Raw genomic sequence first — 27,659 nt, 5'->3', positions numbered from 1 at the left:
GGAGAAAACTTGTTCACCTTAGCCTCTAATGATAGAACAAGAAGCAATGGGCTTAAACTGCAGCAAGGGAGATTTAGGTTGGACATTAGGAAAAAGTTCCTAACTGTCAGGGTAGTTAAACACTGGAATAAATTGCCTAGGGAGGTTGTGGAATCTCCATCTCTGGAGATATTTAAGAGTAGGTTAGATAAATGTCTATCAGGATGGTCGCCTCATCAGAGATTTTTACACTAGCTACAGCATTCTTGCAAGGATTTGTTCCCCTCAAACAAAAATCCCACAGAGTTCTGTGATGTAGTCTCAATCCTTTGCTCCAGCAGAATCATATTTTTCCTAGGAAATATTATTACATTTATTAAATGCTAACATTTTGCAGTGCAGAGGTTGGCAATTATGTTGCACCATCCACAATGCTCTCTTACCCTAAGGTAGCTGTGAATGGCCTTGAGAGAGTGTAGGTGACACACTAGCCACTGCATGTAAATAACCAGGTCTTCCTGTGTCACTATATTTACAGAATTCTTCTTTCCAGTCAGAAAGTTCTGTCGTGCAGCCGACAGTCTCGCAGCCCTCTGAACAGCATCGTTGTACTCCTGCATAATGTGACCAATTTGTTTCTATGTAGAGAGAGAAAAGATCATTATTTTCCTGTGTTTGTTTCTTTACCCATTCTATTAAATAACTAGAAGAACTTTGCATTTCCACCATGTGAAAAATCCTACTTTGGGAGGAATTTTGAGGCTTTTGCTTCCCAGACTAAATGATACTTGCAGTCCAGGAGGAAAGGTCATCTCCAGTCTCAAACAGAGAACTTCTTACCAGTCAGCTATGACAGTAAAGGAAGCTGCAATTAATATACCCAGCTGTCTAAAATCTGAATGTATAAAAATTCAGAATCATCCACAATCTTTTTTCCAATTAAATACGCTCCATTGTCCACGTGGCAATGATTACTTGGATAAAAAGTGAGTGGCATTTGTGACATCAGATCACCAGTTTACATCATGCTCTTAGAATTAAACAACAAAACCTTTTCAAAACAATTTTTTCTTGTATATTTTTTAGGGAATTTAATGCTAGTGAATGTTCTAGATTGACATCCCTATTTGCTGATGCTGTCAGTGGAAACTAGAGCTCACCAGAAAGCAGAAAGTCATTTTTTCCTCCTTTTTCAATAAGCAACAACATCCCAAGTTTTGCACAACCACTAATTAAAAACTAAGTTAAACATTGCTCTTTATTACAGTTTCCCCCATACACACTAGCCTAAAATACTCTCCAAAGCTGTTACAACAACACCAACCCCCACAACGGTTGCAGAGAATCACATTAGCACATAGTTCTTCTTGTGCTACAGTCGGGCCCTTAGCCAATCACAGAGGTTCAACACACGTCAAAGCAGCGGTCTTGGGGACGGTTTTGTTCAACATCTTCATTAATGATTGGATGACGGGATGAATTATACCCTCTGCAAGTTCACAGATGACACTAAGTGGGGGGCGGGAGAGGTAGATACGATGGAGGGTAGGGATGGGGTCCAGAGTGACCTAGACAAATTGGAGGATTGGGCCAAAAGAAATCTGATGAGGTTCAACAAGGACAAGTGCAGAGTCCTGCACTTAGGACAAAAGAATCCCGTGCATTGCTACTCACTGGGGACCAACTGGCTAAGCGGCAGTTCTGCAGAGAAGGACCTGGGGATTACAGTGGATGAGAAGCCGGATATGAGTCAACAGTGTGCCCTTGTTGCCAAGAAGGTCAACAGCATATTGGGCTGTATTAGTAGGAGCATTGCCAGCAGATCGAGAGAAGTGAATATTCCCCTCTATTCAGCACTGGTGAGGCCACACCTGGAGTATTATGTCCAGTTTTGGCCCCCCTACTACAGAAAGGATGTGGACAAATTGGAGAGAGTCCAGTGCAGCGCAACAAAAATGATTAGGGGGCTGGGACACATGACTTACAAGGAGAGGCTGAGGGAACTGGGGTTATTTAGTCTGCAGAAGAGAAGAGTGAGTGGGAATTTGATAGCAGCCTTCAACTACCTGAAGGGGGGTTCCAAAGAGGATGGAGCTAGGCTGTTCTCAGTGGTGGCAGATGACAGAACAAGGAGTGATGGTCTCAAGTTGCAGTGGGGGAGGTCTAGGTTGGATATTAAGAAACACTATTTCACTAAGAGATGGTGAAGCACTGAAATAGGTTACCTGGGGAGGTGGAATTTCCATCTTTAGAGGATTTTAAGGCCCAGCTTGACAAAGCCCTGGCTGGAATGATTTATTTGGGGTTGGTCCTGCTTTGAGCAGGGGGTTAGACTAGCTGACCTCCTGAGATCTCTTCCAACCCTAATATTCTATGATTCTAAGTTTCTTCATCTGCGCTGCCAGTGTGCCTCTACTCTGGTTCATGGTAGAAATGGAGGGTCGGTTCAGTTTCCATGTCCATTCAGTGGTTGGCCCTTTTAGGAGGCTGCCAGTAAGTGCCAGTTGTGGAAATGGCATATGATCTGGACTATAGAAAATGCACTGAAACCATCAACTTGTGGCACAGAGATTACCAAGTGGACTGAGTGCTAGTAACTGCCTGCATAGCCTATTACCTCTTCTCCGAGTTTCCTGTCTTTAAAAGGTTGCTCAAATATTAAGTAGAAGGTTTTTGTTTTTTTTTTAATAAATTGATAAACCTGCCCTGCTGGAAGGTAGAAAACAGCTTTATCATCTCTGACACTGCACTTCCATACTGTTAACATAACAAAACGCTGGAAAATAACCATAATTTATCTGTGTCTATATCCAACAGGGTTCTTGCAGTGCCCACTTTATCTTTGCTGATATTTTCATTATATATTTTGATTTAGAGTTGGTAACCAATACAGACATTTACAATACAGCTGAATAACATACTTACCAGAAAATACAATCAACAAATTTACTATGTTCATAGTCACTAAAAATTTTATATTTAATCAATAAGAATAGGTTGGCAAGAAGAGCATTTAAACTATTGTACCCTAACATTTATTATTTAATAATGTCACATTTCAGCTTCTACCACTAATATAACTCACAATTTATTTTCAGTGAGAAGTGTTTCTCCTGGAAACTTAAGGAACCTGCGCTGAACAAAACAATACAGTAAATGAGGACATGGAAAGCTGGAATGGGCAAGAACCTTCCACTTTCCTGGAGTGGACTCGACTCTTCTTGAACGGCTTTTGCTTCATTTTTAAATGATAGTCTGGCAGGGAGATTCAGAAGGGGCCTATATTCTAAAGCCTGTGGTTTTCAGTCACAAAAACAGATTTTACTGAATAAACCCATGTAATTCCACAGCTGCCAAGCTATGTGGTTTTAATGAATTACTAGCTTGCTGGGCTAAATGTGCGATTACAGTGTTAAGACTGTTACAGCAACAGGGGTTCTTTAGGAGAATGTAGAGTTGGACTCATAGCACTAAAAAACTCTGAATTACAAGTGGAGGGAAGAAAACAAAAGTAGTACGCAAAATGATTTTAAAGTTTTCTAAACAATATTCTGCTAACATACGGCATAAGAAGAATACTTTGGGAAAGGGGGGTGATATAAAAGGTCTTTCTGATGCTCTCTCGAGATGACCTACATAATAAATAGTAATGATAACATTTGGCATCTAGTAGTTACCTTTGAAAATAAACCACAAATGTGTACTAAAAGGCCACACATTTATTCCCCCAATCATTTGTATTCAATATTCCTTTCCCTCCACTCACGGTACATTCTTAGGGCAGGTAGTGTGTGCTTCTCTGTTGCTGCAAACTACATAGCACATTTTAGGTGCTACCATATGAATACCTTTCATCTGAAGATCTCAGTGCTTTACGGATGAACCTTATCCTTTATGGCTTTGTCACTTAAGTGCAAGACAGCCATCTAAACCACCATGAACATATCATGCACATGTGCAATATTTCTATTTTTTGATTTCTTACCTGATAGAGGGGATAAAGCTGTTCAATAACACTGCTGTGCCTACAAAATCTCTTCCATCTAAGCATGTGTAAGTATTTACTCTGGACCAGATGCGTAATTCTGTCTGTAAAAAACTTTAATGAAGCCAAAAATAAACAAAGTGTCACACTTGAGCAAATGGCAACAGTTTAACATTGCGGTGAACTAAAGCAGTACTGAGAACAACATAAGCGGGGGAGGAGCAGGAGGAAATACTCCCTTAGTATCTCTGTTCTGTCACCCATCCTCACACTGAGGGCTTGGCTACATTGGTACTTTACAGCGCTGCAACTTTCGCGCTCAGTGGTGTGAAAAAACACCCCCCTGAGCGCTGCAAGATGCAGCGCTGTAAAGCATCAGTGTAATCAGGGTGGCAGCGCTGGGAGCGCGGCTCCCAGCGCTGCACACTACACCCGTAAAGGATGTGGTTTATGTGCAGCACTGGGAGAGCTCTCTCCCAGCGCTGCCGCTCTGACCACACTCACACTTCAAAGCGCTGCCCCGGCAGCACTGTGAAATTTCTAGTGTAGCCAAGGCCTGAGAGGTAACTTTCTCTACAAGTAGTTCTAATAAAGAAAATGGTGCTACTCATTAGTAAGCAGGGGTGCAAATAGGGCAGGGGCTGTACTCTGCTCCTTAAAGGAGCAGAACGCAGCTAGGGAGGACGGTAAGTAATTGTTTATATGACTTTAACAGCACAATACATATGCTAGCAAACTTAAACAAAAGCTTTATTTAAGTTTGTTAGCATATGTATTGTGCTGTTACATTGGTCCGGAGTGCTCAAAAGGAGAGGGGTGGGTGGGATGAATGGTGTTTAAACAGTGTTTTTTAATCTGTTTCTCTCCATTGGTCTGAATTATCCATGACATCCATACTGCATCCCATCAAGCCCAAATCACTAGAGGAATGCTTCTGCTTGCACTGACCAGAGGATGTTTAGATTCTGATGTCAGCCCAGTTCTGCAGCCTGATGGGAATCAGGTGTTGTCCCCAGTGTACCTAGAATTCTTCTTTGCAGCCAAACTAGTCTAACATGCATTTTGTTAACTGGAACTGGAGCAGCAAAACAAAGAAAACAAATGCCTCATTATCCAGCTTTGTAGGTGAGAGAACTGTAAGAGAAGATTATAATGCAGGACACTGACAGCCTTAAACCAGTCAGCTGCCTCAGGAATCTGCCAAGAACTTTGCTGAAAATATGTTCCTCATCTTAGCAACGGAGCTAAGTCTTATCATACATTTGCCCACCTTTATTCAAATGAAGCTCCTTCTGATCTGACAGCTCAGGCATTATCGGTTTCATCCAGAACAATTTACAAACTTGGAACCTAAACCTGTAAACCCTTAATCATTTGATCAATCCCACTGAAGACAACGAGACTATTTACATGACTATGGACCACTTTTGTGGGCCGGTATGATTTTCAGGAGTCTAGTACCACAAAGGAAGTTGAATCCTCCATTGAAATGCAATGTTTGGGGACAATACAGTAAAGCAGTTTAGGATACAGTTCTACTTAAAATTTGTCTTTTAATAAGTCATACATACGCTGAAATGGCTCCTCACCCAACCCCCATATTCCATATAAACAGACTGAATACTACATATTGGGCGGGAAAGTGAGTAATTAAGCCTGTTAATCTTTGTATATAAAGTGGTGTGTCAGAGGGGATAAGGAAAGCACAGGGTCCCTGGGCTGGGGTTGGAATCACATGGAGGGTCACATGGGGAGGTCACGTGTCCCCCCTTGTGTCCTTCCCATGAGTGCAGTACCGGCAAGAAATGATTTCTACTTGCACCACCGTTAGAAAGGTACTAATCAGCATGAGGAAGGCAGCAGAATTTACCCCACTTTAAACTTAAAAAAAAAAAAAAAAAAGCTTAAGAACAAAGGCTACAGAAACAGATGGGGGCACACCAGGGCCGGCTCCAGGCCCCAGCGCGCCAAGCGCGTGCTTGGGGCGGCATGCCGCAGGGAGCGCTCTGCCGGTTGCTGTGAGGGCGGCAGGCAGCTCCAGTGGACGTCACGCAGATGTACCTGAGGAGGGTCCGCTGGTCCCGCGGCTCCAGTGGACCTCCCGCAGGCATGCCTGCGGATGCTCCATCGAAGCCGCAGGACCAGCAGACCTTCCGCACCCACGCCTGCGGGAGGTCCACCAGAGCCGCAGGCCTGCAAGTGGCAGAGCACCCCCCACGGGCTGTCACCATGCTTGGGGCAGCGAAATGGCTAGAGCCAGCCCTGGGGCACACAGTAGTACAGGAATACTGTTCTAGCCCATCCTAACTGACTTTAATCCCTTTTAAGATACCATACCAAGTAGTACAAGCGGTTCCTTATTATGCAAGGAAATGCTTTAAGCACATCCATTTTCAAGATAGCCCTCAGAACAGAGTTTTGTTTAATCCTTGCTTTAAGTCATAACTCAGTCACCATCATGCTAGGACATACGTGTTGAAACACTGTCCGAGTCTTTGAGTAGAAAATAGAAAAAAAAATTACCTGGTGCAATAACAGAGGTAAGCTTTCTGCTGTATACTCTCTTCTCAGACAGCTCTCTAGCTCCCTCTGCATGACATCAGCCTGAACAACAAGAGATTTTGCCTCTGCTACCTACAAGCACAGGTAATTAGACATCAAGCAAACTTTGTGGGCAAATATTGGTACTCGGAAAAATGCTATGCTGCACTCATGCTTTGTAATAGGCAAAACCAAACACCCCCCTCACACACACACACACAAAGTCTCAGCAGAAGGCTAATTTTTCACAATCTGGGATACAAAATGATTTTAAATAAAGAAAACCGTTTATTATGGGCTTGATCCTATAGCCTTTGAAGCCAGTGGGAATGATCACATGAGCAACAGCTACAGGACTGAGCTCAAAATTTATCAGTATCACAAGAACAGCTGTTGTAGAGAAAATAAAGGGTTGTGTTGTTTCCCTACTATACAATTATATTAGTACTCTTCCCACCCTACCCCCATGCGCCTTATTGTCAAAAGTGGAGACAACAGTTAAAGTTTTTTTTTTTAAATGAGCAAAACTGTATCTGAAGTTATATTCTAAATAGTAATAGAGAATTATTTAAAGGTGACTTTTTTCATGCTAGTATATTCTTCAGTTACCTGTAAAACTTTCTTCAGTGTCACCTCCCTTTCTTTTCTGAAATACGAAGCGTCCTTTGGTATCGGAACAGAACTATAGAAAGATTATCCAAAAGAATATTACAGACTGATAGAAATCAATGCAGTGTCTGTTAATTAATATATTCCTTTGTCATAATTTGACAGGCCCAGTACAATTCAAGTGTTATAAATCAATGGTAAATATTATCCATGGTAAATACCCCTTTTTTAAGGCAGAAAAGTTTAAAAAATTATATATATAGAGAGAGAAAGAGAGACAGTGTGTACATCTAGGCAGGGCGTGCAAGCCCTCCTCAATGAAAATCCTCACTGAAATAAAGGCTTTGCCTGAGTGAGGTCTGCAAGACAAGACCCCATATTTATTGACACTGAAGACCAAGGCTGTAAAAAGGATAAGAGACAAATCTCTCACCCTCTCACACACACACACCATGTAGATATATTTAAAAAACTGTACATATTAACAAGCTATTGTCAATATTAAATATTTTTACTACTAAATAAAAATGAATGTGTATGTTTTAAATACCAACCAAGCAGTATGAGCTGCAGAATCACATCCAAAAGCAATGTACAGGAAACCATATTAGAACACTTAAAGACACCCCTCTTCAATGAAAGAGGTGACAGAGGATTAATTAAGGCTACAGGGAGATTTTAAATTTTGTTTTGCGATTTAAAACATAGAACGACACTGAATTTCCAAAAATCATTTAGAATTTTATATTAGCTTTCCTGTACTACACAGTGAGTCAGCAGCGGAGTCAGGATTGAAAGAAAGAGTCAAGGTTTCTGGTTCCCAGGTCTGCGTCCAAGCCTCTAGATCACTAAGCAAGAAGGATTTCTAACAACAGGAAACAAAAGTGCATGAAACAGACACTTATAAAATACATAACTGACATAATCAGCCCTCTTTTCCTCATTCACCAAGAGGTTTTCTTTACCTGTAAGCTCTATCTGGTGTTTCCTGAAGTACCCCATTGTCTTCTATTTCTGTCTTCAGCTCTGCCAGTTGAACAGCTAGTTCTTTTTCCAACTGCTGGACTCTCTCAGTGGAAGAGATCTTGTAAAATTCATCCATGTTGTAAGCCTCAATGCTTTAAGTCTACAACCAAAGTATAGTATAGGACAAGCCTAGAGACAGTGTTTTTCCCCTCAAGAGCACAGTACATTGTCTACATGCACAGAGATTTTCTTATGGTTCCAAAGAAAGATGATTTTTTTAAAAAGAGAGAGAGAGAGAGAGATATTTTACAGGTGGTATGTGCTGCATATGAGATGACCATCAGGACATATATTATATTGAACACTGTGAACTTTCTTCTCATGTGGGAAACACCAGATCCATTAGAATTTCTAAAGAAATCCCATAATCTAATTTCTTTTCCTGACTGGAATTACATGCTTTGCAGTCTTGCATTTTGGGATTTATTGAGCAAGGTTCATGGAGTTTAATCACATCATTGCTAGGTGACCTTGGGCAAGTCACTTCCCCCTCTCTGGGCCTCAGTTTCCCCATCTGTAAAATGGAGAGTTACTGATACTGGCCTCTTTTGTAAAATGCTTTGAAAGAGAAAGCTCTTTATAAGAGCTAGGTATTATTATCATCATCATCATCAAGGGCTGAGATGAGGCTTGGGGTTTTTGCTAAACAATCAAAATTGATAATGCAAAGTCACTTGGTGTGACCCCATCCCTTCAAAATCAATCTCTACTCTCCAGCTGTACTATAAGGGTTCAGGCAAAAACTCTTCAACTCTGATAACAAGTACACAAATTAGTAAGAAGTAACAATAACCAGCATCTCATTCACACTGTATAAGATTATTATGGAACCAATTTTAATTTCCTGAAAACAGATCATGCATTTGTTACATTGCTACTGAACAGTAACATTACAAAAAAAACAACCAAAAGTCCACCTTCTATAAGGGGATATAGAGTGTGGAATTAAACAACAACAACCTGGACTTGAAGTATTATTTGTATTGTGATAGGGCCCTGGCCTGTAGGTGCTATTATGCTAGTCATGGTACAAATATATGACAAAAAAGAAGGTCTCTGCCCAAAAGAGCTAACAACCTAAGGCCCCAGTCCTGCAAACATTTACTCACATGAAGTCAATGATACTATTCACTGGAGTAAAGTTAAATACATGCACAAGTGTTTTCAGAACCGGGGCTCAAATTTAAGACAAGATACAACAAACTGATGTGACAAACAAACAAGGAACACAAGAGAACAAGTAAGACAGTTATGAATAGTACCTAACCATTATCAAGTGTTTTTGATGCATCACACCATGGAGAAGTTTAAGGGACAGATCCAAAGTCCACCGAAGTCACTGAAAAGACTCCCACTGATTTCATTGGGCTTCAACCCCACAGAAGGTCAATGTGTCTCTTTGTGGATTTCCCAGATGTGGGTGAACTGAAGAAAATAGAACTTTAAATACAAAATAAGAGCACATGCTCCCATATCTCTAGTTTCTTATTTGGCTGCCATAAAGTTTTCACAATTCTGTATGATACTTTTATGTTGGGAAGCAAATGTCTCTCAGTAAATCTTCCAGTCCACATAAACATCTGTAGTTAGTTATATTAGTAAGTATCCAAGTCTTGGTGAGATCCTGCCTTGATATTTTTCTAAAAGTGTTTTTGCCAGTTCCTATTCCCAGAACACAGTGGATTTATTGAAATGTCTAATGGCCAACCCCTAGTTATGCTGGGAAGAAGACGGTAACATATGTTTTCAGACTGAATTCCTTTTACATAGAGATAAAATCTTTCCAGCCGGTTTAAGTAATAAAGTATTACTGTTTAACATGTGCTAGCATATTTGATTAACACCAGAAGTGTGAACAGTTGTTGGATACAATTTACTTTTCTAGGTATCTAGTTATATTGTTTGACCTGTATCCTTTGTCCTACTTTGCATATGTCCAATTGTAAACTATGACCCTAGATTAGAGCACTAATCAATTCATTTGTCATTGATAATCTTGTGCAAGACTAATTTGTATAACCCAGTGTAAAGGGGTAAAGCTGATTGCTCTTCTTTGGGACGGGTCATTGTAACACCTGTCTGCTGACTCTGTAATAATATTCTAAATGTGAATGAACATAAATAGTTTCAAATGCAAAGGACATTGAATGTTTTCTTTCTTCTATGCATGATTCAAAAGTACCTGTAAGAGATTCCAGACCAACCCCTCACTAAGCCAAACTTACTGCTTGAGTAAAAATCTGTTTGAAAGCTCTCCTACATATTAGTCATTTACAGAATTCAGGACTGGGATTCTCGAAGGAGCCTAAGGAATTAGGTATCTAAATCCCATTGAACTCCAAACTCTTATAATAGGCCCTGATCCTGAAAACACTTAGGCACGTGATTAACTTTAGTACTATGAGTAATTCCACTGACATCAATGGACAACTCACGCTAGTAAATTTAAGCACATGGCTACATGTCTGCAGGAACAGGGCCTTGGGCTCCTTTAAAAATCCCATCATAAGTAGTTAACAGCTGCTTCCAATTGTAAATTTTCTAAATAAGAAACAACTTGGCTGGTCTCCCCACTCTAGGCAATGCTGAGATACTATTCCAAAACAAACTCTTGCAGTTACTGCTATAAAAATGCATTTTTCATTTCTAAAATTTTTCCTCTAGCTAAGGAAACTTTGAGTTTTACATTTTATTATCTGTAGAAATAATTTAATCTATACTTTACCTCTTTTTAATGCATGTTACAGTACATCAGTTCTGTTTTACTCTGAGAAAGAAAACACATGTTGAAAAATTTAAACAGCTCCTGAGAACAAATAATAGTAAGACACGTTAAAAATGGGTTGAACTGTTTGCTACTGAAATATAAAACATGCATAAAAGTTTTTGATTATATAAATTTTTAAACACTGCTTTATGATCAACTCACCTCTTTTCTCCAAAATCTCATCTAGACTCAAAACTGAATGCTTTTGACCTAAAATTAAGTAAAGATCTCAAGTAACTACCTATCTGTCATGAACCATTTGTACTTGGTTTCCTTTTCCATCTCCTCCCAATCCACAGACAGGCAATCTGAGGGGTGTGTAGTAACCTATTTATGTAGAGTACATATTTTATAACACATTTACAATGGCCGTTCAAACGTTGTCCCTTCCTCCATTCTGTAAACAGAACCACAGCACTAAAATCTCCCTTGCCAGCTTCAAAGCCATACTATACCTTTCTAACTCCCCCGAGGTTGCTGTCAGCCGCTGCTACTAATCAACCCTTGCGCTGTGAGGGAAGCGTTCCGATCCTATTACTGCAGTAGTAGCACACAACAGTCTGTCCCCCAGTTTTCTAAAGTTAACAACAGAATCGAAATCAGGGCGCAGAGGAAGCCGCTGATACACTCGCCACTTTCCCAGCGCGTGGACAGGCCCAGCTGTAACCATAGCAACGCTAGTACACTGACCGTTCTAAGGGGTGTGGAAGCCCAGGGAAAGGAGCTGCGAATGCCTATGATCGTCTCCGGCTCTGATAGTGCAGGGACTCTCTGGCGACGGCGCCTGGGTGGTGCTGTCATTGTGCAAATATGTTCACCTGGTACTTGCACACAGGGGGTAAAACTCTGGTTGTTTCTTGTCTAGATTTAATAGCAGAAGGTCTGTGGTTTATTGCTTAGGTGTAGGATCCTCTGCCCTCTTGCGAGTGCAACCCTTTGGGCTACCTGGGATATGATATGGCTCTTAAGTGTTAAAAACTTTTTGAAAATAGGCTGCAGGATCTGGACTAGGTAGCAGGGCTCTCACAGTAGTAATGCTGGCTCTGCTAGCGACTCTCTGTGTGGTAACCTTAGGTTCCTCCTTGTACCTTAGTTTTCCTATCTGGAGAGATATTTGTCTACTTCACAGGGATAGCAGGGAATAGATGGCTTAAGATCACAAGATAAGAGGGGTTCCTAAGGTGAAATATGAACCTAAAATCAGAGCTGGCTCTTTGCAACTGCAGAATACTGCTTCTACCTCTAGCAATGCTGACTTCAATGTATAGAAATGTTTCCTTTCTTCATCCAAGTCCCATCTGTACTAGGAAAATGATTTTAATGCCTTTTTAAACACTAATGTAGTCAGGATTTGATATCCTTAAAAATAAAACCATGTTAGCTGATCATGATCAATCCTTTGGGTCAATTTGAGGCTACCCCTACATGTAAATATGTCTTTAAAAGGTGTGTATGCTAGTTTTTAAAATTTTGTTGGGGAACACATTCTAAAACACAACTTATTTTTCTAATCCAGACATGCTCCAAAAGAAAAATCTTAGATCCAGCTTTTGGCACAATTTAGAGGGAAACAGACTTGAAATAAACATTAAACTTGCTGGTCTCCCACAGTAACCAAAGCTGTAAAATAATTCACTAAGTTTATAAGACTCCCAGTTAGACAACTTTTTTAAAAATGAATAAATCATAGTAAATCTGTAGATAGACAATACAGCACATACACCACAAAATATATGCAGTCTTCCTTCATCACTGAGATGTCACTGAGCATAACCCATTAGTCCAAAATTGCTTATTAACTTTATTCCACAACAGTACAGTGCTGTCATCTTCTGATTAAAGACCCACTTCTGACACCACCAACTGAAGATGCCTGGAAACAGAGCTTGGCTCTACTTTTTGCAAGGCCATATCTGCAAAAAGATTTGTGAAGACCACCCTGCTCTCTTCACATCAGAGATCAGTAGCAGAACTTCATTCACCTACCATAACATTGTTTTATTTCTGGTGTATGTACACTTTTAAAAATACCCTTAATTAACATGAGTTACAGAACCCCACTAGAATTTTGACCTGTAATTGGACAAACCCTTCTCCTTGCTACACTCCAGATAGCATCAATGCTCATAGCCAGCAGGTTGAGTGTAGACAGTAATTTCCAGGAAAAAATCTGTGCATTCTACCCATCCTGGAGTAGAAAAGGAAGCCATCTTTACAGCAGCTTCTACTCCTTTCCTACCATGAAGCTGCTGAAGCTTCCAGCAGGTGTGGCTAATATGCCTTTGTGTGAAAGTGAAAACCAATTGCTCCTAGTTATCTCATGGTGGTGGGGTTTTTGCTTGGTGATTGTGTTGTTAGCTTGTTCTTAACAGCAGGTTTATTTATGCTGTTACAAAGGTACTGTTTCCTTGGAAGCTTCTCAAGTTGAGAATTAAGGGCCTACCTTAACCAGTTCCTTCCTTCAACTACTTCTGTTTTTGTGGCACCTTAGAGACTAACACATTTATTTGGCCATAAGCTTTCATGGGCTAAAACCCTTGTAACACTAAACCACTGATTTATCCACTTCAAAATGTGAGGATACAGCTATATTTTCTTAGCATTACCCTCTCTCTATATGTACTCCTTGGAGGGAAAACAGTGGTGCAGAGACAGATAGCACTAAATCGGGAATTTATTGCATCAAGATCATTATAATATCAAGTCTGAATAATTAGCTTGTTCATTCTGCCATAGTTACATGAGAGGAAAGTAGTAATCCTAGAGTACACAAGGGGACCTAGGCATTGCAGCACACAGCATTACTGGGCCTACCTTTTAGTTGCCTAGAAAAGGTCACAGGAACTACCCTGTGATCCACCATGTTGAATTAGGCACCCAAGTCTCTCTATATAGAGAATGGGGAGAGATAGGCATCTAAAAATGCAATTGACTGAGCCAAGCAACTAGGGAGGCAGTCGCCAGGCTAAGCAAGCCAATGGGAGATGCTGACCAAAGGAGTGTATCATAAGCCTCATCCTTCCCTCAGGGATAGATGCCTAAGACCAGGCAGTAGGGAGGCACCCATCTCTGCTTGTGATCCATGAATGGAAAGGAGCTGCTTGGAGTCAGGCATCTTAAGCACTTCTTGCATGAATGAATTAAAGCACCTGCCTCTCTCCATGATCTCTCCTGTTGAAGCTGTTCCACTAGTGGATAAATAATGAAAGATTAAGAAAGAATCATTCGAGTAGGGGGACCAGACCCAAGGTTTCCCACTTCTTAGGTAGGTGCCCTAACAACTGTGCCATAGCAGCATGCTCACCTGTTCTAGCCCAATAACTGGTCCTATGCACGCAAAGTATAAAAGAATCATTGGGCCAGAGTGCAGACAGTCTGTGGGCCATCAGATAAAGCATCCACTTGGGGGGTGGGAGACCCCTGTTCAAATCTATCTAGAAAACAGGAAAAACACTGCATTCCACCAAGCAGTGGGGAGTTGCTTAAGTCAGCCAGGGGAGGCAGCATTGCAAGTCCCAACCCCCACAGACAGGTGCTCATGCCAATCTATAGCTCCACTGAAACACTAACAAGCGCCTCGCGTTGACAGCACAAGACACAAAAGAATTTTCTGAGATGTACATTATCTAAGAAATGTGTTAGAAGGATATACTCATGAGACACCTTGGACCTCTTAAAACCTACCTCTTCACTTGCCCATTACACTTCCCACTGGACAGCATGCACAAAGCTCAGCTGCCACCAGTTTTCTGCACAAACACAATGTAAATACCCTGTATGGTGAGTTTAAAATTCCCCCTTCTATAATAATGGAGGGACATGTGATATCTCACACTCAGGGAGATGGGCAGAGTAGACAAGGGGATGGGGAAAGGGGAGGCCAAGATGAGTTGTCACATACTAATGCCAGTGGTCTCACAGCTACTGTTGACTACTCCTAGGAAGCAGTCCCATGGAACTCTACCTGTTTTCCTTCCAGTTGGCTTGGTAAATTGATGTATTTGTGAACAACTGATTATGGCCTCCAGGAACTGGTCTAGGACCCTGGAGACCACAGACTTGCTGATGCCCGTAGTCTGTGCAGCAATCTGCTGAAAGGATCCTGATGCCTGTATCCCCAGGGTGGCGCTGACCCAGTGGCGACAGACAGTGGCTGATTCCTGCGTACAGTTGTGGCAAGGTTCTCATGAAGAGCATCACAAAAGGTGTTGGAGAGCATCTGGGCCCAGCACATACTACTGGATGCAGGTCTGTTGAGGGATCCCCATGAAACTGTGGTGAGAATGGCACATTCACTGGGATGGCTGCAGTGGATAACCTCAGCCTACGGCTCAAGCTTGGCCTTGGCCTGAGACTGGTGCTTGGGTTGGACTGTCTCTGTCCCTGTTCTTCCTCCTCTCGCTGCTATAACTGGTGCTGCAATATGAAAATACTGTTGTTTATCATGCTGAACCTTGCTCCCTGGGCTCCCACTTCCCTGCCTACTAGCAGCTCAGCTGCCCCCCCCCCCATCTCCCTTCTTGCTCCATAGCCTTTTCCCAGCCCTCTCCCCACTTCCCTTGGTTATCTATGGTTCCCCTTCCCTACCCTAAGTGGTCCCTAATCTGTGCCCCACTAGAGGACCCATTAGCTACCCTCTGATGTGTTAACCCAATACCCTGTCCACCTACACTTCGCACTACCTGACTGCTGTCTCAGCAACAGATCTTGCTTCTCTTTCCCTCCCCTCCCCCACTTCTGTCATGCTCAAAATCTTGCTCATGCTCACCTTCTGCCCCCTGAGCTGCATAGACTTAAAAGCCAGGCACTAGCTGGTCTCTGAGCACACCTACTGGATCAGGCCCAAAATGAGAGGTATTCCTTTGCCAACCTTCCCGATTCACAAATCAGTCGGGGTTAGGCAAGCAATAGGCACCCAGCTGCCTAATGCAGGCCAGCAGTGTACGTGCTCCAGGGGCTAAAACTTTTACAATGGAAACATAGGCACCGAGTGAGTTAAGGCACCTACCAACAGGCAGCAGCTGAGTGGGAGTTTTGTTAATCACAGTGGCGCTATGTATGGAAACTTAGGCAACTAAGTTGCTTTGTAGATCACACCCTGAGTACCAAATATTAGAAGTAGAGTGTAGCTCTGTTGTACTAACAGCAGCAAGCAGCTGAAAGTCTGAAAACACCACAGCTGTAGTGGATTGGGTCATTTTTTACATTTTTGAGTACAGGCATGGGGTTCTAGGCCCAGTACGCACAATGGCTTCAGCCATCTTTATACATGTTTCCACTACACTGGCTTATTACGTGATTTAGACAGGCTCTGTTGACAAAGAGTTCTAGGCTAGGCATCTACTTAGGTTTTTAAGGATTGGTCCCTTCCACATATCCAGCCAAAATGAGTTTAGCAATATTCATATTAAAAACATGGCTGTTAGAGCAGTATAAATGGTGCCTTATTAGCATTAAAGAGTCAGATGTGGGGGATTTTTTTTTTTTGCTTTGTTTAATAAAAAGAACCCACACCATATTTGACCCAATACGGGCTATTAAGCCCTCTGATTGGCAAATGTGTATATAATACAAGCCATAATACTTTCAGAAAAAGTACTTCATAGAAAGACCACCTTGCTCTATTATTGCAAGTGACTTTTGACAAACTCCCTCTGCAAAACAAGCAATCTTCAACATCAGTCCTTTGAATGCAGGCACTAAATTTTATGTCCTAGATAATTTTACATTAAAAAAATTAGCAAGTGCACATTCGCAGACATTGCACTTGTCTGCATTAATTGTAAGAACCCAAATATTCAGTTCTCACAAAAGGAAGACTCCCATTGACTTCACTGGGAATTTTGGCCGTTAGAACTACAGAAGCAGGCTTCAACTATCTCCTTTCAGCATGGAAGAAATATGATATTCCTGAGTTTTGTCCAACATTAAGGAGTTTTCCCTTCCTCCTCTACTGAAATAAATTAAATTTCAAAGTGTGTGCATGTATGTTGATGAGGAGGAAAGTGGGTAAAAGAAACAGATTGCATTTCTTATATATTTCAAAAGATAGTTTTATTTTGTAAGTTAAAAGAAATTGGGACACCTCATGAAACAGTTAAAACAGATTTTATTACAAACACGTTTATCTATAGGGAAAGTGAGTTTGTTCAACCCAAACCTAAGTTTCAACTGAAATTTACTATTAGGCTAGCAAATATAGACATTACATAAATGAGATATTAAACTTTTAATTCAGTCTAATATTTGTTAAATCCAAACCTATGAAGTGTCAGACACTTTTTTTTTTTTGGCATATTAGTAAGAGGCACTACCTATATGATAAAATATAAAACTATTGTTCCCACATGATATCATCTTTTTTCAGTGTTGATTGAAGTTTCTGCACATTTTTTAACAGCTGAAGAGAGCTTTTGCTTTTCTGCACAGGACAGTTTTTTGATGCACTTCTGCTTGGAGTAACTGGAATCTCTCTTGTTCCTTTTAGGTCATCAGATTTTGGTAGGACATGAGCTGACTGTCTCTTCAATTTCTGAGTTTTTTGCTTTAATTTGTGGACCTAAAAAGGGAAGATTTTGCATAAAAGTTTTAATGCTCAGAAAGGATATTGGCTAGAGATGCAGGCACCATGTAAGGGCCACACAGTCTCAAACACCAACTATAAATGAAAAAAGAGTTTAGTTTACCAGGTTTATTTCTACAGAAGTAGCAAGCATAAGAACTTTACTTTGAAAATGTAAATAAGATAATATAAAAAGATAGTCTTTTTGTAAAATTCAAAATGTAAATGTTAGCATGAGACACAGACAGAGTCTCTGTTATCTAAGGCTATGTCTACACTATAGCCGGCATCGATGCTCTGAGATTGATCCACCGGCAGTTGATTTAGCAGGTCTAGTGAAGACCCGCCAAATTGACAGCAGATAGCTCTCCAGACAACCCCTGTACTCTACCCCCAACGAGAAGAGGAAATTAAGTTGATGGAAGAGTTTCTCCCATTGACCCCCCCACTGTAACTCGACCTAAGGTACGTCAACTCCAGTTACGTTATTTACACAGGCACAGCTGCTGCACTATAGCTGCACTGTTGCAGGGCGTCAGTGTAGACACTTACTACAGTGATTGGAGGGGTTCTCCCACTGATGTAGGTAATGCACCTCCCTGAGAGGCGGTAGCTAGGGGTTAAGTCAGTGTAACTACATCTCTCAGGGGTGTGGATTTTTCATATGCCTGAGAGACACTGCTATGCAGATATAACTTTTCAATGTAGACCAGCCCTCATCAGTTATAATATCCTACTTATGGCAATGTTTTCCACTTTAGCTTCATTCCAGATGTTCAGTATCAGCCATTGTATCAAAATATTTACCTAAAGCCTCAGCACCTCACTAAGCTCTTTGTAAGAATAAATATCAATCATGAGGTTGATATTACTATGAATGCTTTTGAATGTCAACCAATATGTATGTATATATGCATGCAGTGCAGGTTTCAGGGTACATGAAGACAAAATTAGGGTCTATGAGAAAGTTCTGGACATATTCTGCAAGTGTTCATTATGTGGATTTAGGTCTGAACTATTTCTAAAGCTAAAAAACTCTAAAATGAATTCAAGCCATCATTGCTTTCTAAACAGAGACAGGGATGAGTGTTTGAATCTGACACATGCTTCAAATAAGTTTCTTGTTGAACCTGTGTGTCTTGGAATCCCAATGGGACTGTATATTCTAAATATATGCTGTTGCCAGAGAGAGCCTGAATAATTATTTTCATCATATTCCAATAGCTTGCTCCTAAGTAAACTCTTTAAAAATTATTTCCTTACACTAGCTTGGTGTTTTTTCAACTTTGATATCTGTTCCCCTTTAATTTCCATTTGCTTTACAAGACAATCCAATTCACGTTCTAGGTCTTCACGAACTTCACAGTTTTGAGTTTCTTGTATCTGCTTCAAGAGTTCTTGATGCTCACTGTTAGAGACAAAGATATTTGATAATAGTATTGATATATTTAAACAACATTCCTCTTACATGTACTTCTGTAACACTGCACAAGTATCAACTCCAGAAGGTCTCCTCACTAGAGAAAGAAAGCATGTTAAATCACCATGACATACAACTAATACTTTTTATACTAAAATATACATATACATATATAATAAAATACAAAATTACCCAAACATTCAAATTTTTTCATTACTTAATTTTCCTTCTACTCTGAGCCTGCAGCTAGTATACTCATTTTGTTACATCACAACCCTTTATCTCATAAGACTGAAGAAATAAGCACCCGAGTGTGCTGGTACTGCAGCATCATGCACAATGGGAATTTGGAATGTGAAGATTAATGAGCCTACTAAAGTAAATAGCAGGCCACACACACACACACACACACACACACACACACACACACACTATCTAGATTGCCTCTCAGAGTAAGAGCGCTTAACATAATTCAGAAAAACTTGTTTTACAACCACTAATGAAAGTTATAGTGTTTTTGTCAAATCAATCAAGTAAAATTAAGAATTCTACTGGGAAAAATTAACTGCATGGTTTGTTGCTACTGGCAATTACTGTTCCAAACATTTCACTCTACAAATTAATGAGAGAAAACTAGTTTAGAGCTCCCTAATGCATGGAGTAAAGCTATATATTAATTACAAAGGATAAGAACGTTTTATAGTTAAATGTCATTGATCAACAAGCTCTTTGTGGCAAAGGGCCATGCCTTCTTTTATATTTTAATACAATGCCTAGCACAAAGTGAGCACAACTGAAAATGAATAATTATTTCTTCTCTTCATAAATTCCTCCAGCTTAAATTGCTACTCTAAAACAAATATTTTCTCTGATTGGCACACAACTAATAAGGGAGTTATAGCTAGAGCTTTGTGAAGAAAAGATTCTGCAAACAGCTTAGATTAATCAATTCCACATGTCCTGAAATGAGGACCAACAACTATTTCAGTATGATTTCTAAGATAGGAATTTTAAAATGCTATGTTGATTCAAAACACATATACTATTTACAAGGATTAGATGGACACCAGCAGAACATCTAGTCTCCAACCCATGCAGTTGTCCTTGCCGAACTAATGGCCCGTTCATCTCAGGCCTTTTGTCAGTTACAATAAGGTCAAAGCTGGCAACACCCCTACAGCAATATGGTTTACTCTTCTAGGTATCTGATAAAAGGTTTCTCCAAAAGGAAACCTACCATTTTGCTTTGAGGATAAGGATATCCTTCAGGCCTTATTTTAGATAGCCTGATGCACTAATAATCATAAGTGCAGCTTTAAAAAAAAAACACCAAAAGTACAAGAAGAACCTCCACTATCTGCTCATGAGGCTCTTTAAATGTAAGAGCTATCTGCAAGATCCACCCAAACCCCACTCCCCAAATATTTTTTAGATCCAAACATTGTAGAGTACAACCTCCAAATAGCCCTCACATGGCTGCAGCTTGCAGCCATTTTTACTGAGAGCACCACAGTCTTTTTATCCTTTGGGAGAGAATACACAGATACATACTTACAAGCTCATTTGGCCTAGCTCATCTTGTATCACCAGCAAAAGGTCAGATAGATTATCAGTGACAGAAGAAGATGTGGAACAAGAGGATGCAGATTTGCAAGCAATAGTTCGTCTAGAAATCCTGTGTTCATCTGCTTCTACACACCATGACAAGACACATGGACTACGATGTTTCATCATATGTAAGACACTTTGTACGTTTGCACTAACAGAATGGCTGGAGCTGGCAGACTTGAGAAGGAGAAAAGGAAACTTCTGTAAGCAGCTATAACGAAGGGAATCAACGGAAGAATGTTCATTTAAAAAGAACGTGGAGACATGTTTAAATGAGAATCTAATCGGGCTCACCTTCCCAGCCACAAAAGGCAGCATCCCAGCCTTTAGGCAAAATTGTGGAGGATGTACTTTCTTCAGAGCAGATTTTTTCTGACAGACAGTAGACAGAAGACATGTTTGCCTAACAGTGCAACCTTAAAATTATTCTTTCAAATTAGACTGTAAACTCTTTGAAGCAAGGGCTGTTTTTGTTCCGTGTTTGTGCAGTGTCTAGCACAACAAGGTCCTGCTCCAGGACTTTGGCTTCTAAGTGCTACCACAATACAAATAATAAAGAAGAGCATAACCCAAATATTTTGTCAACAAGCCTTCCCCACCCATCCCCAGTGAGAACAAGTCTGAGCTACACTTCAGCAACAAATCATTCCATACAAAAAAGCAATGCTCCATAATAGCCAGTGAAATATGCAGTCTCAAGTCATCTCCTTTAATGGGTATTAAAGTTTTCCTACTTCTCCCAAATACAGAAGAATTTCCAAGAAGACTGAGATCTAGTACACAGTTAATCTGACAATTCAGTAGTAGATTACGATTAGAGAAATTTAGCACCACCTATGTGGCATTTAACAGATTCAGTTTTACAAGTCATGTCATTTTAGCAGACCTGTAATGCCTGTGGATGAAAAGAATGCAGTGGGTGAAGTTCATCTTGACTTCAGTATGACACTTGCTATAGCATCGCAAAAAAATCCTCGTTCAAGTAGCCTTGAAAGTAAATTCAAAAATCAAGTAAGGGACAATAAACACAGGCCAGTGAAATAGCCATGCATAGTTTAAGGTTACGCTGGAGTAGGCAAGTTTTCTATTTTAAAACTAGGCATTACCACACTAGACATATTTTAGTTATCTAAAGAGAGGGGAAAACAGCATGTTATGTTATATTTCCAGAGTAAATGACAGAGTACAGAGAGCCAACAGAACCCCACCCACCACCACATTTCCAGTAGCATCCCTATCACTCCACGAATGAGATGCTACAAAAATAAGAGAGGCATGTTAGAGACATTATCACTCTGCAAATGACAAACTTGCATGTTACTTTTGCAGTTTTCTTTTTCCGGCTTTTCTTTGTTGGTTCATTTTGAGAGGACACTGAAGACGTTAAAATTCTATTGATCTCAAGTCCAGTTTGAAGCTATAGTAATGAGAAAAAAGTATTTAATATCAAAAGTTTTTAAATAGCACAGATTAATTCTCTCTTTCACATGTCGAAGATTCAATTAGATGCATTACTCACTGAAATCTCTGGGAGGCACAAGGATTATAAAAGGGGATATGGAGACAGAATATGATACAGGATGTCATGGTATCAAATATACCTAGCAATCTCCAAACCCAAGTACAGCAACTATATCTCTTGGACTACCACAACTAATGCTGCAGTGAGCTGAGGATATGGCCATTTAAAACGGGAAGAGGTTTGGACAACATAGGAACAGACATATTGGGTCACCAATGGTCCATCTAGACCAGTGTCCTGTCTTCCAACAGTGGCTGGAGCTAGATGTTTCAGAACAAATAAACAGAATAGGGCAATCGAGTGATCCATCACCTGTTATGCAATATTTAGCATCAGTCTCATTGTCCAAGCCAGGGTTTTTTCTAGGGATTACTTTACCATTACTGTTGTCTATACAAAAGATTAATGTAATAAGGCAAGTATCAGAGGGGTAGCCGTGTTAGTCTGATCTGTAAAAAGCAACAGAGTCCTGTGGCACCTTAAAGACTAACAGATGTATTGGAGCATAAGCTTTAGTGGGTGAATACCATTGAAATCGTAATAAGGCAGTTAACATTCATCCCTTAAAAGGATGAGGACTCTGTGTTTGCACATATAAACAAACCTGGCTAAAAGATGTGGTAGAACTATCATCAGCTCAAACTACCCCAGCCAGATACTTCGCTAAGCATGAATCAAGAGAAGTCATGGACCTGACCTGTAACAGAGAAGGTTTCCCACCCCAGAACCAACTCTGATAGCTCCTGGATTATGGTAAAATCTGACTAGTAGTCAGCATAGTGATCACACTGGTGCACCAGAGTCCTTTCTTGCACTGATGGAGTCTCTCTGCAGTGGCACTTGAGACAAATTAATTGCACTTGGCAAGCTCTGTATTATGTATTTTTTGATAAAGTCAGACATGTACAGCCAGCTCTCTGCTTATGTGGAGGCAAAACCAGTTAAGGGAGAGACCCAGAGGATTGCATTTTGGGCTGTCGAATTCAGCTAAGTTCTAGAGGTGTTGGGGTAATTCTACAGTTCCTGACTGATGGAAGCCAGTGAGGTTGTGTTGGAACTGCTGCAGGAAGTGACTGCAATGGTGAAAATGGGTAAGGAGCTAGCTTCTCTTATTGTAAAACACTGTATTATATATAAAACATGAGAGGTAATTGACCAGTGCTAAACAGAGCAGGAGACGCCTCAGCTGGAGTACTGTGTCCAATTCTGAGTGCTACACTTTAGGGAAGACGTAGATAAACTGACCTGTGTCTAGAGGAGCAGCAACAAAAATGACAAAAAAGTTTAGAAAACCTGATTTATGTGGAGAGGTTAAAAAAAGTGAACATGTTTAGTCTTGAGATAAGATGACTAAGGTGGGACCGGATAAACAGCCTTCAAATCTGTTAAGGGGTGTTATAAAGAGGACAGTGATCATTTGTTATGTGTTGTCCACTGAAAGTGGGATAAAATGTAATGGGCATAATCTGGAGCAAGGAAGATATAGATTAGATATTAGGAAAAACCTTTATAACTATACAAGTAGTTAAATTCTAGAATAGGCTTTCAAGGGAGGTTGGACAAAACACCTGACAGGGATGGTCTAAGTGTACTTGGTCCTATTTCAGTACAGGGGGCTGGACTAGATGACCTCTTGAGGTCCCTTCCAGATCCACATTTCTGTAATTGTTAGGTCCCTGGAACACAAGAGTTGAAGAGTAAGTATTTTTCTACAGTAAATTCCCAAAAGAATTGCCCTCTTTCAAAACGGCTGCTACCTAGTATAGTTCTCAATGAGAGTGAGGCTATGACTGCCCATAGCTAACATGCCCTCTTTCAAAATGGCTACTGTCTCTCAGTATTCCTAGTGTGAGTAAAATCAAGCTGCACTCAGGGAAGATGGTGGCCCTGGCAGCAAAAGCAGTTCTTCACAGAATTCTCTATAGAAGATAATTTATTTTTCAGACTCTGATGAAGAATTTTTTTATTTAAATAGTGAAAAAATGAATCTTACAAAGAAAAAGGTCTCTAAGTGTAGACAAATGTATAGGATTTAAGTGAGTTTTACCATATGGAAAGTTGAAAGTCTCTGTGTTACTCCATTAAGATAGTTCAGGACTAAAAGTTTAACTTAGGATGCTAAGTTGCTTAATTGACCTATTTTATAATTAAACTAACTTCTTATAAATTTTCAGAAAATTCATTGTTCATTCATGAGAATGTACTCTACTTCTGAGGAGAATGTGCTGTATTCTTCATGCATTTAAAAAAAAAAGTTTAAATCCCTGCTTTAAGTGCAAAACACAACTCAGCCTTACCTACGGAGCTGATGTTCTAGAAGAAGCCAAATATACATAAAAATATAAACCTCTCTGAACAAAGCTTATTTTGAGTTGTCGTGTTAGCGTTACAGAATTTTCCCCAGCTATAAACAGGTTATAAAAACTGTCTTGAATAACGACAGTATTTTCTCAGCGATAAATCAAGTAATTTGGTTATCCTACCTGAGCAGCTTTATCTTGTATTAACTTACGCTGATGCTCTTCTTCACGAAGCTTTTCCTCCAATTGCTTGATCTTGTCCTGAAACAGAGCACAAGTATGGTTAGTCACATTTAAGGCTGGCCCAGTGAATCAGAATTGGCAAGTACCTTGCAATTTAGTAATTGACTATAACAAGATTGAAGGAATCTCGAAAAGCAGGCTTAAATTGCTCAGATTTATAGGAAATGAAGTCTGAGGTAGAAGGCAAAGTGAATGTTGAGATCTTATACTCCTCTGCTGAGCTACAGTTGATAAATGGTCTGTGTAATTTAGCACAATTGGCAACCATGGCACAAAAAAATTTGAAATGAACTGTAACCGCACATGGTCATGTTATGCTTGCTTACTTCTGCAGTTCTCTGTGTAGTGCTAAGTCTGAAGCACTCTTTTTCTAGGATTTCAAGTTTTTCAAGTTTTGCATGGAGCTGCATATGATTCTGATCTTTTTCCTTTTGAAGCGGAGTCTGGAAAGAATAAGCAAAAGTTGAATTTGACAGCTGATAAAATAGTTTGACACACCAAGAAATCTCTCACCACAGTGAACTTTGTTTAAATAGTTTACAATTCTAAGTATTAAGTTCAGTGCTATGAAAAATGCCAGACAGACAAAGCAGGGTTCAGTTTCCACCACTGTCAGAAGTCGATAAAGTACATGTAGGAACTGAACAGAAACAGTCAAATGAAAGAGAGTCCCAATTCAATTACATCACATAATTGCAAACAACTAAAAACTGACAAATTTTGTAAGTGCTTGTATAAAAATGCTAGAAGTCTCAAGACTAAGATGGGTGAACTGAGTGCCTGGTAATTAATGAGGATATTGATATAACAGGCATCAGAGAAGATTGGTGGAACAATGACAATCAATGGAACACTAAAGTACCAGGGTATGTACTTTGTAGGTATATACAGAGTAGGTCATGCTGGTTGGGGGGGGGTGGCACTGTATGTGAAAGAAAGCATAGAATCAAATATAGTAAAAATCTTAAATGAATCAAACTGTACCACAGAATCTCTATGGAGAGAAACTCCATGCTTGAATAATAAGAGTATACCAGTAGGAATATATTACTGACCATCTGACTAGGATGGTGATATTGAAATGCTCAAAGAGATTAGAGAGGACTATAAGAATAGAAAAGTCAATAATAATGGGAGATTTCAACTATCCCCCTATTGACTGGGTACCTTTCACCTCAGGACAGGATGCAGAGATAAATTTTCTAGACACCATTAATGACTGTTTCTGGTAGCAGCTATCCCAGGAACCCACCAAGGGGAGAGGAAATTCTTGATTTAGTTCTAAGTGGAGTACAGGATCTGGTCCAAGAGGTGAATACAGTTGAACTGCTCAGTAACAGTGATCATAATATAATTAAATTTAACATCTTTGTGGAAGGGAAAATACCAAAGAAGCTCACCATGGTAACATTTCATAAAGGGGAACTACACAAAAATGAAGAAGCTAGTTAAACAGAAATTAAAAGATACAGTCACAAGAATGAAATGCTTGCAAGCTGCATGGAAACTCATTAAAAACACCATAATAAAAGTTCAAATTAAATGTATATCCCAAATTAAAGAACACAGTAAGAGGACCAAAAAATGCCACTGTGGCTAAACAGAGCAAAAGCAGCAGTTAGAGACAAAAAGGTATCCTTTAAAATCTGGAAGTCAAATCCTACTGAGGAAAATAGAAAACAGCATAAACTCTGGCCAGGCAAATGTAAAAGTATAATTAGGCAGGCCAAAAAAGAATTTGAAGAGCAACTAGCAGGAGACAAAAACTAACAGCAAATTTTTTTAAGTACATCAGAAGCCTGCCAAACAATCAAGCAGTAGGGCCACTGAACGATCAAGGTGCTAAAGGAGCACTCGGGGAAGACAACACCATTGAGGAGAAGCTTAATGAATTCTTTGCATCAGTACTGCAGAGGATATGAGCGATTTTCTCACTCCTCAGCCATTCTTTTTAGGTGACAAATCTGAGGAACTGACCCAGATTGAGGTGTTTTTGGAACAGATGGATTAAACAAACAGTAATAAGTAACCAGAACCAGATGGTATTCACTCAAAAGTTCTGAATGAACTCAAATATGAAATTGCAGAACTGCTAACTGTGCTATGTAACCTATCCCTTAAATCATCTATAACAGATAGCTAGAGGATAGTTAATTTCACACCAAATTTTTAAAAAAGGTTCTAAAGGTGATCCTGGCAATTACAAGATGGTACGCCTAATTTCAGGACCAGGCAAGTTGGTTGAAACTATAGTTAAGATAGTCAAGATAGTTAAGACCAAAGCAGACTGTGAAGAACTTCAAAAAGATCTCACAAAACTAAGTGATTGGGCAACAAAATGGCAAATGAAATTTAATGTGGATAAATGTATAGTAATGCACATTGGACAACATCATCCCAACTATATATATAAAATGATGGAGTCTAAATTAGCTGTTACCACTCAAGAGAGAGATCTTTGCATCACTGTGGATAGTTCTCTGCAAACATCCACTCAATGTGAAGCAGCAGTCAAAAAAGTTAACAGAATGTTGGGAATAATTAAGAAAGGGATAGATAATAAGACAGAAAATATCATATTGCTTCTATATAAATCCATGGTATGCCTACATCTTGAATACTGCATACAGATTGGTCTCCTCTGTCTTTTCTAATGCTAATATCTTTCTTGAGATGAGAAGGGCAGCTAAAATGATTAGGGGGTTGGAACGGGTCCATGTGAGGGAGAGATTAAAAAAGCTATTTCATCTTGGAAAAGAGGAGACTAAGGGGGGATATGATAGAGGTATATAAAATCATGAGTGGTGTGGAGAAAGTGAATAAGGAAAAGCTGTTTACTTGTTCCCATAATATAAGAACTAGGGGCCACCAAATGAAATTAATGGGCAGCAGCTTTAAAACAAATAAAAAGAAGTAGTTCTTCACACAGCGCAGTCAACCTGTGAAACTCCTTACCTGAGGAGGTTGTGAAGGCTAGGACTATAACAGGGTTTAAAAGAGAACTAGATGAATTCATGGAAGTTAAGTCCATTAATGGCTATTAGCCAGGATGGGTAAGGAATGGTGTCCCTAGCCTCTGTTTGTCAGAGGGTGGAGA

At 39.9% G+C, this 27,659-nt stretch overlaps 2 protein-coding genes across 3 annotated transcripts in view; both read right to left on the bottom strand.

Moving 5' to 3' along the window:
* Positions 1 to 243: 243 nt before the first annotated feature.
* LOC142046479 (putative uncharacterized protein C6orf183) lies at positions 244 to 11,542 on the bottom strand. 2 transcript variants are annotated; one of them, XM_075063429.1, is made up of 6 exons: positions 11,363 to 11,542; positions 8,080 to 8,240; positions 7,115 to 7,187; positions 6,488 to 6,598; positions 3,965 to 4,078; positions 244 to 617 (listed from the first exon to the last, which is right to left on the bottom strand). In XM_075063429.1, the coding sequence occupies exons 2-6, from the start codon at positions 8,214 to 8,216 to the stop codon at positions 363 to 365; spliced, it is 690 nt and encodes a 229-aa protein (XP_074919530.1). In that variant the 5' UTR covers positions 8,217 to 8,240; positions 11,363 to 11,542; the 3' UTR covers positions 244 to 362. The 2 variants fall into 2 exon arrangements, with proteins under 2 accessions (XP_074919530.1, XP_074919531.1); XM_075063430.1 differs by having other exon boundaries at positions 6,488 to 6,568.
* A 5,451-nt stretch (positions 11,543 to 16,993) lies between these two features.
* CEP57L1 (centrosomal protein 57 like 1) overlaps positions 16,994 to 27,659 on the bottom strand; it is a 35,167-nt gene continuing 24,501 nt past the window's right edge. The window contains exons 5-11 of the mRNA XM_032764617.2: positions 24,889 to 25,005; positions 24,503 to 24,580; positions 21,819 to 21,914; positions 20,792 to 20,869; positions 20,445 to 20,674; positions 18,733 to 18,877; positions 16,994 to 17,466 (exon numbers count right to left, since the gene is read on the bottom strand). Of these exons, the coding sequence (XP_032620508.1) occupies positions 17,242 to 17,466; positions 18,733 to 18,877; positions 20,445 to 20,674; positions 20,792 to 20,869; positions 21,819 to 21,914; positions 24,503 to 24,580; positions 24,889 to 25,005 (969 nt within the window). The 3' untranslated portion in view covers positions 16,994 to 17,241. The remainder of the gene's footprint in view (positions 17,467 to 18,732; positions 18,878 to 20,444; positions 20,675 to 20,791; positions 20,870 to 21,818; positions 21,915 to 24,502; positions 24,581 to 24,888; positions 25,006 to 27,659) is intronic.

Source organism: Chelonoidis abingdonii, chromosome 3, assembly GCF_003597395.2.
Source record: "Chelonoidis abingdonii isolate Lonesome George chromosome 3, CheloAbing_2.0, whole genome shotgun sequence".
Taxonomy (NCBI): domain Eukaryota; kingdom Metazoa; phylum Chordata; order Testudines; family Testudinidae; genus Chelonoidis; species Chelonoidis abingdonii.
Note: the sequence above shows the minus strand (reverse complement) of the source record. Positions and strands in the feature narration are given on the sequence as shown.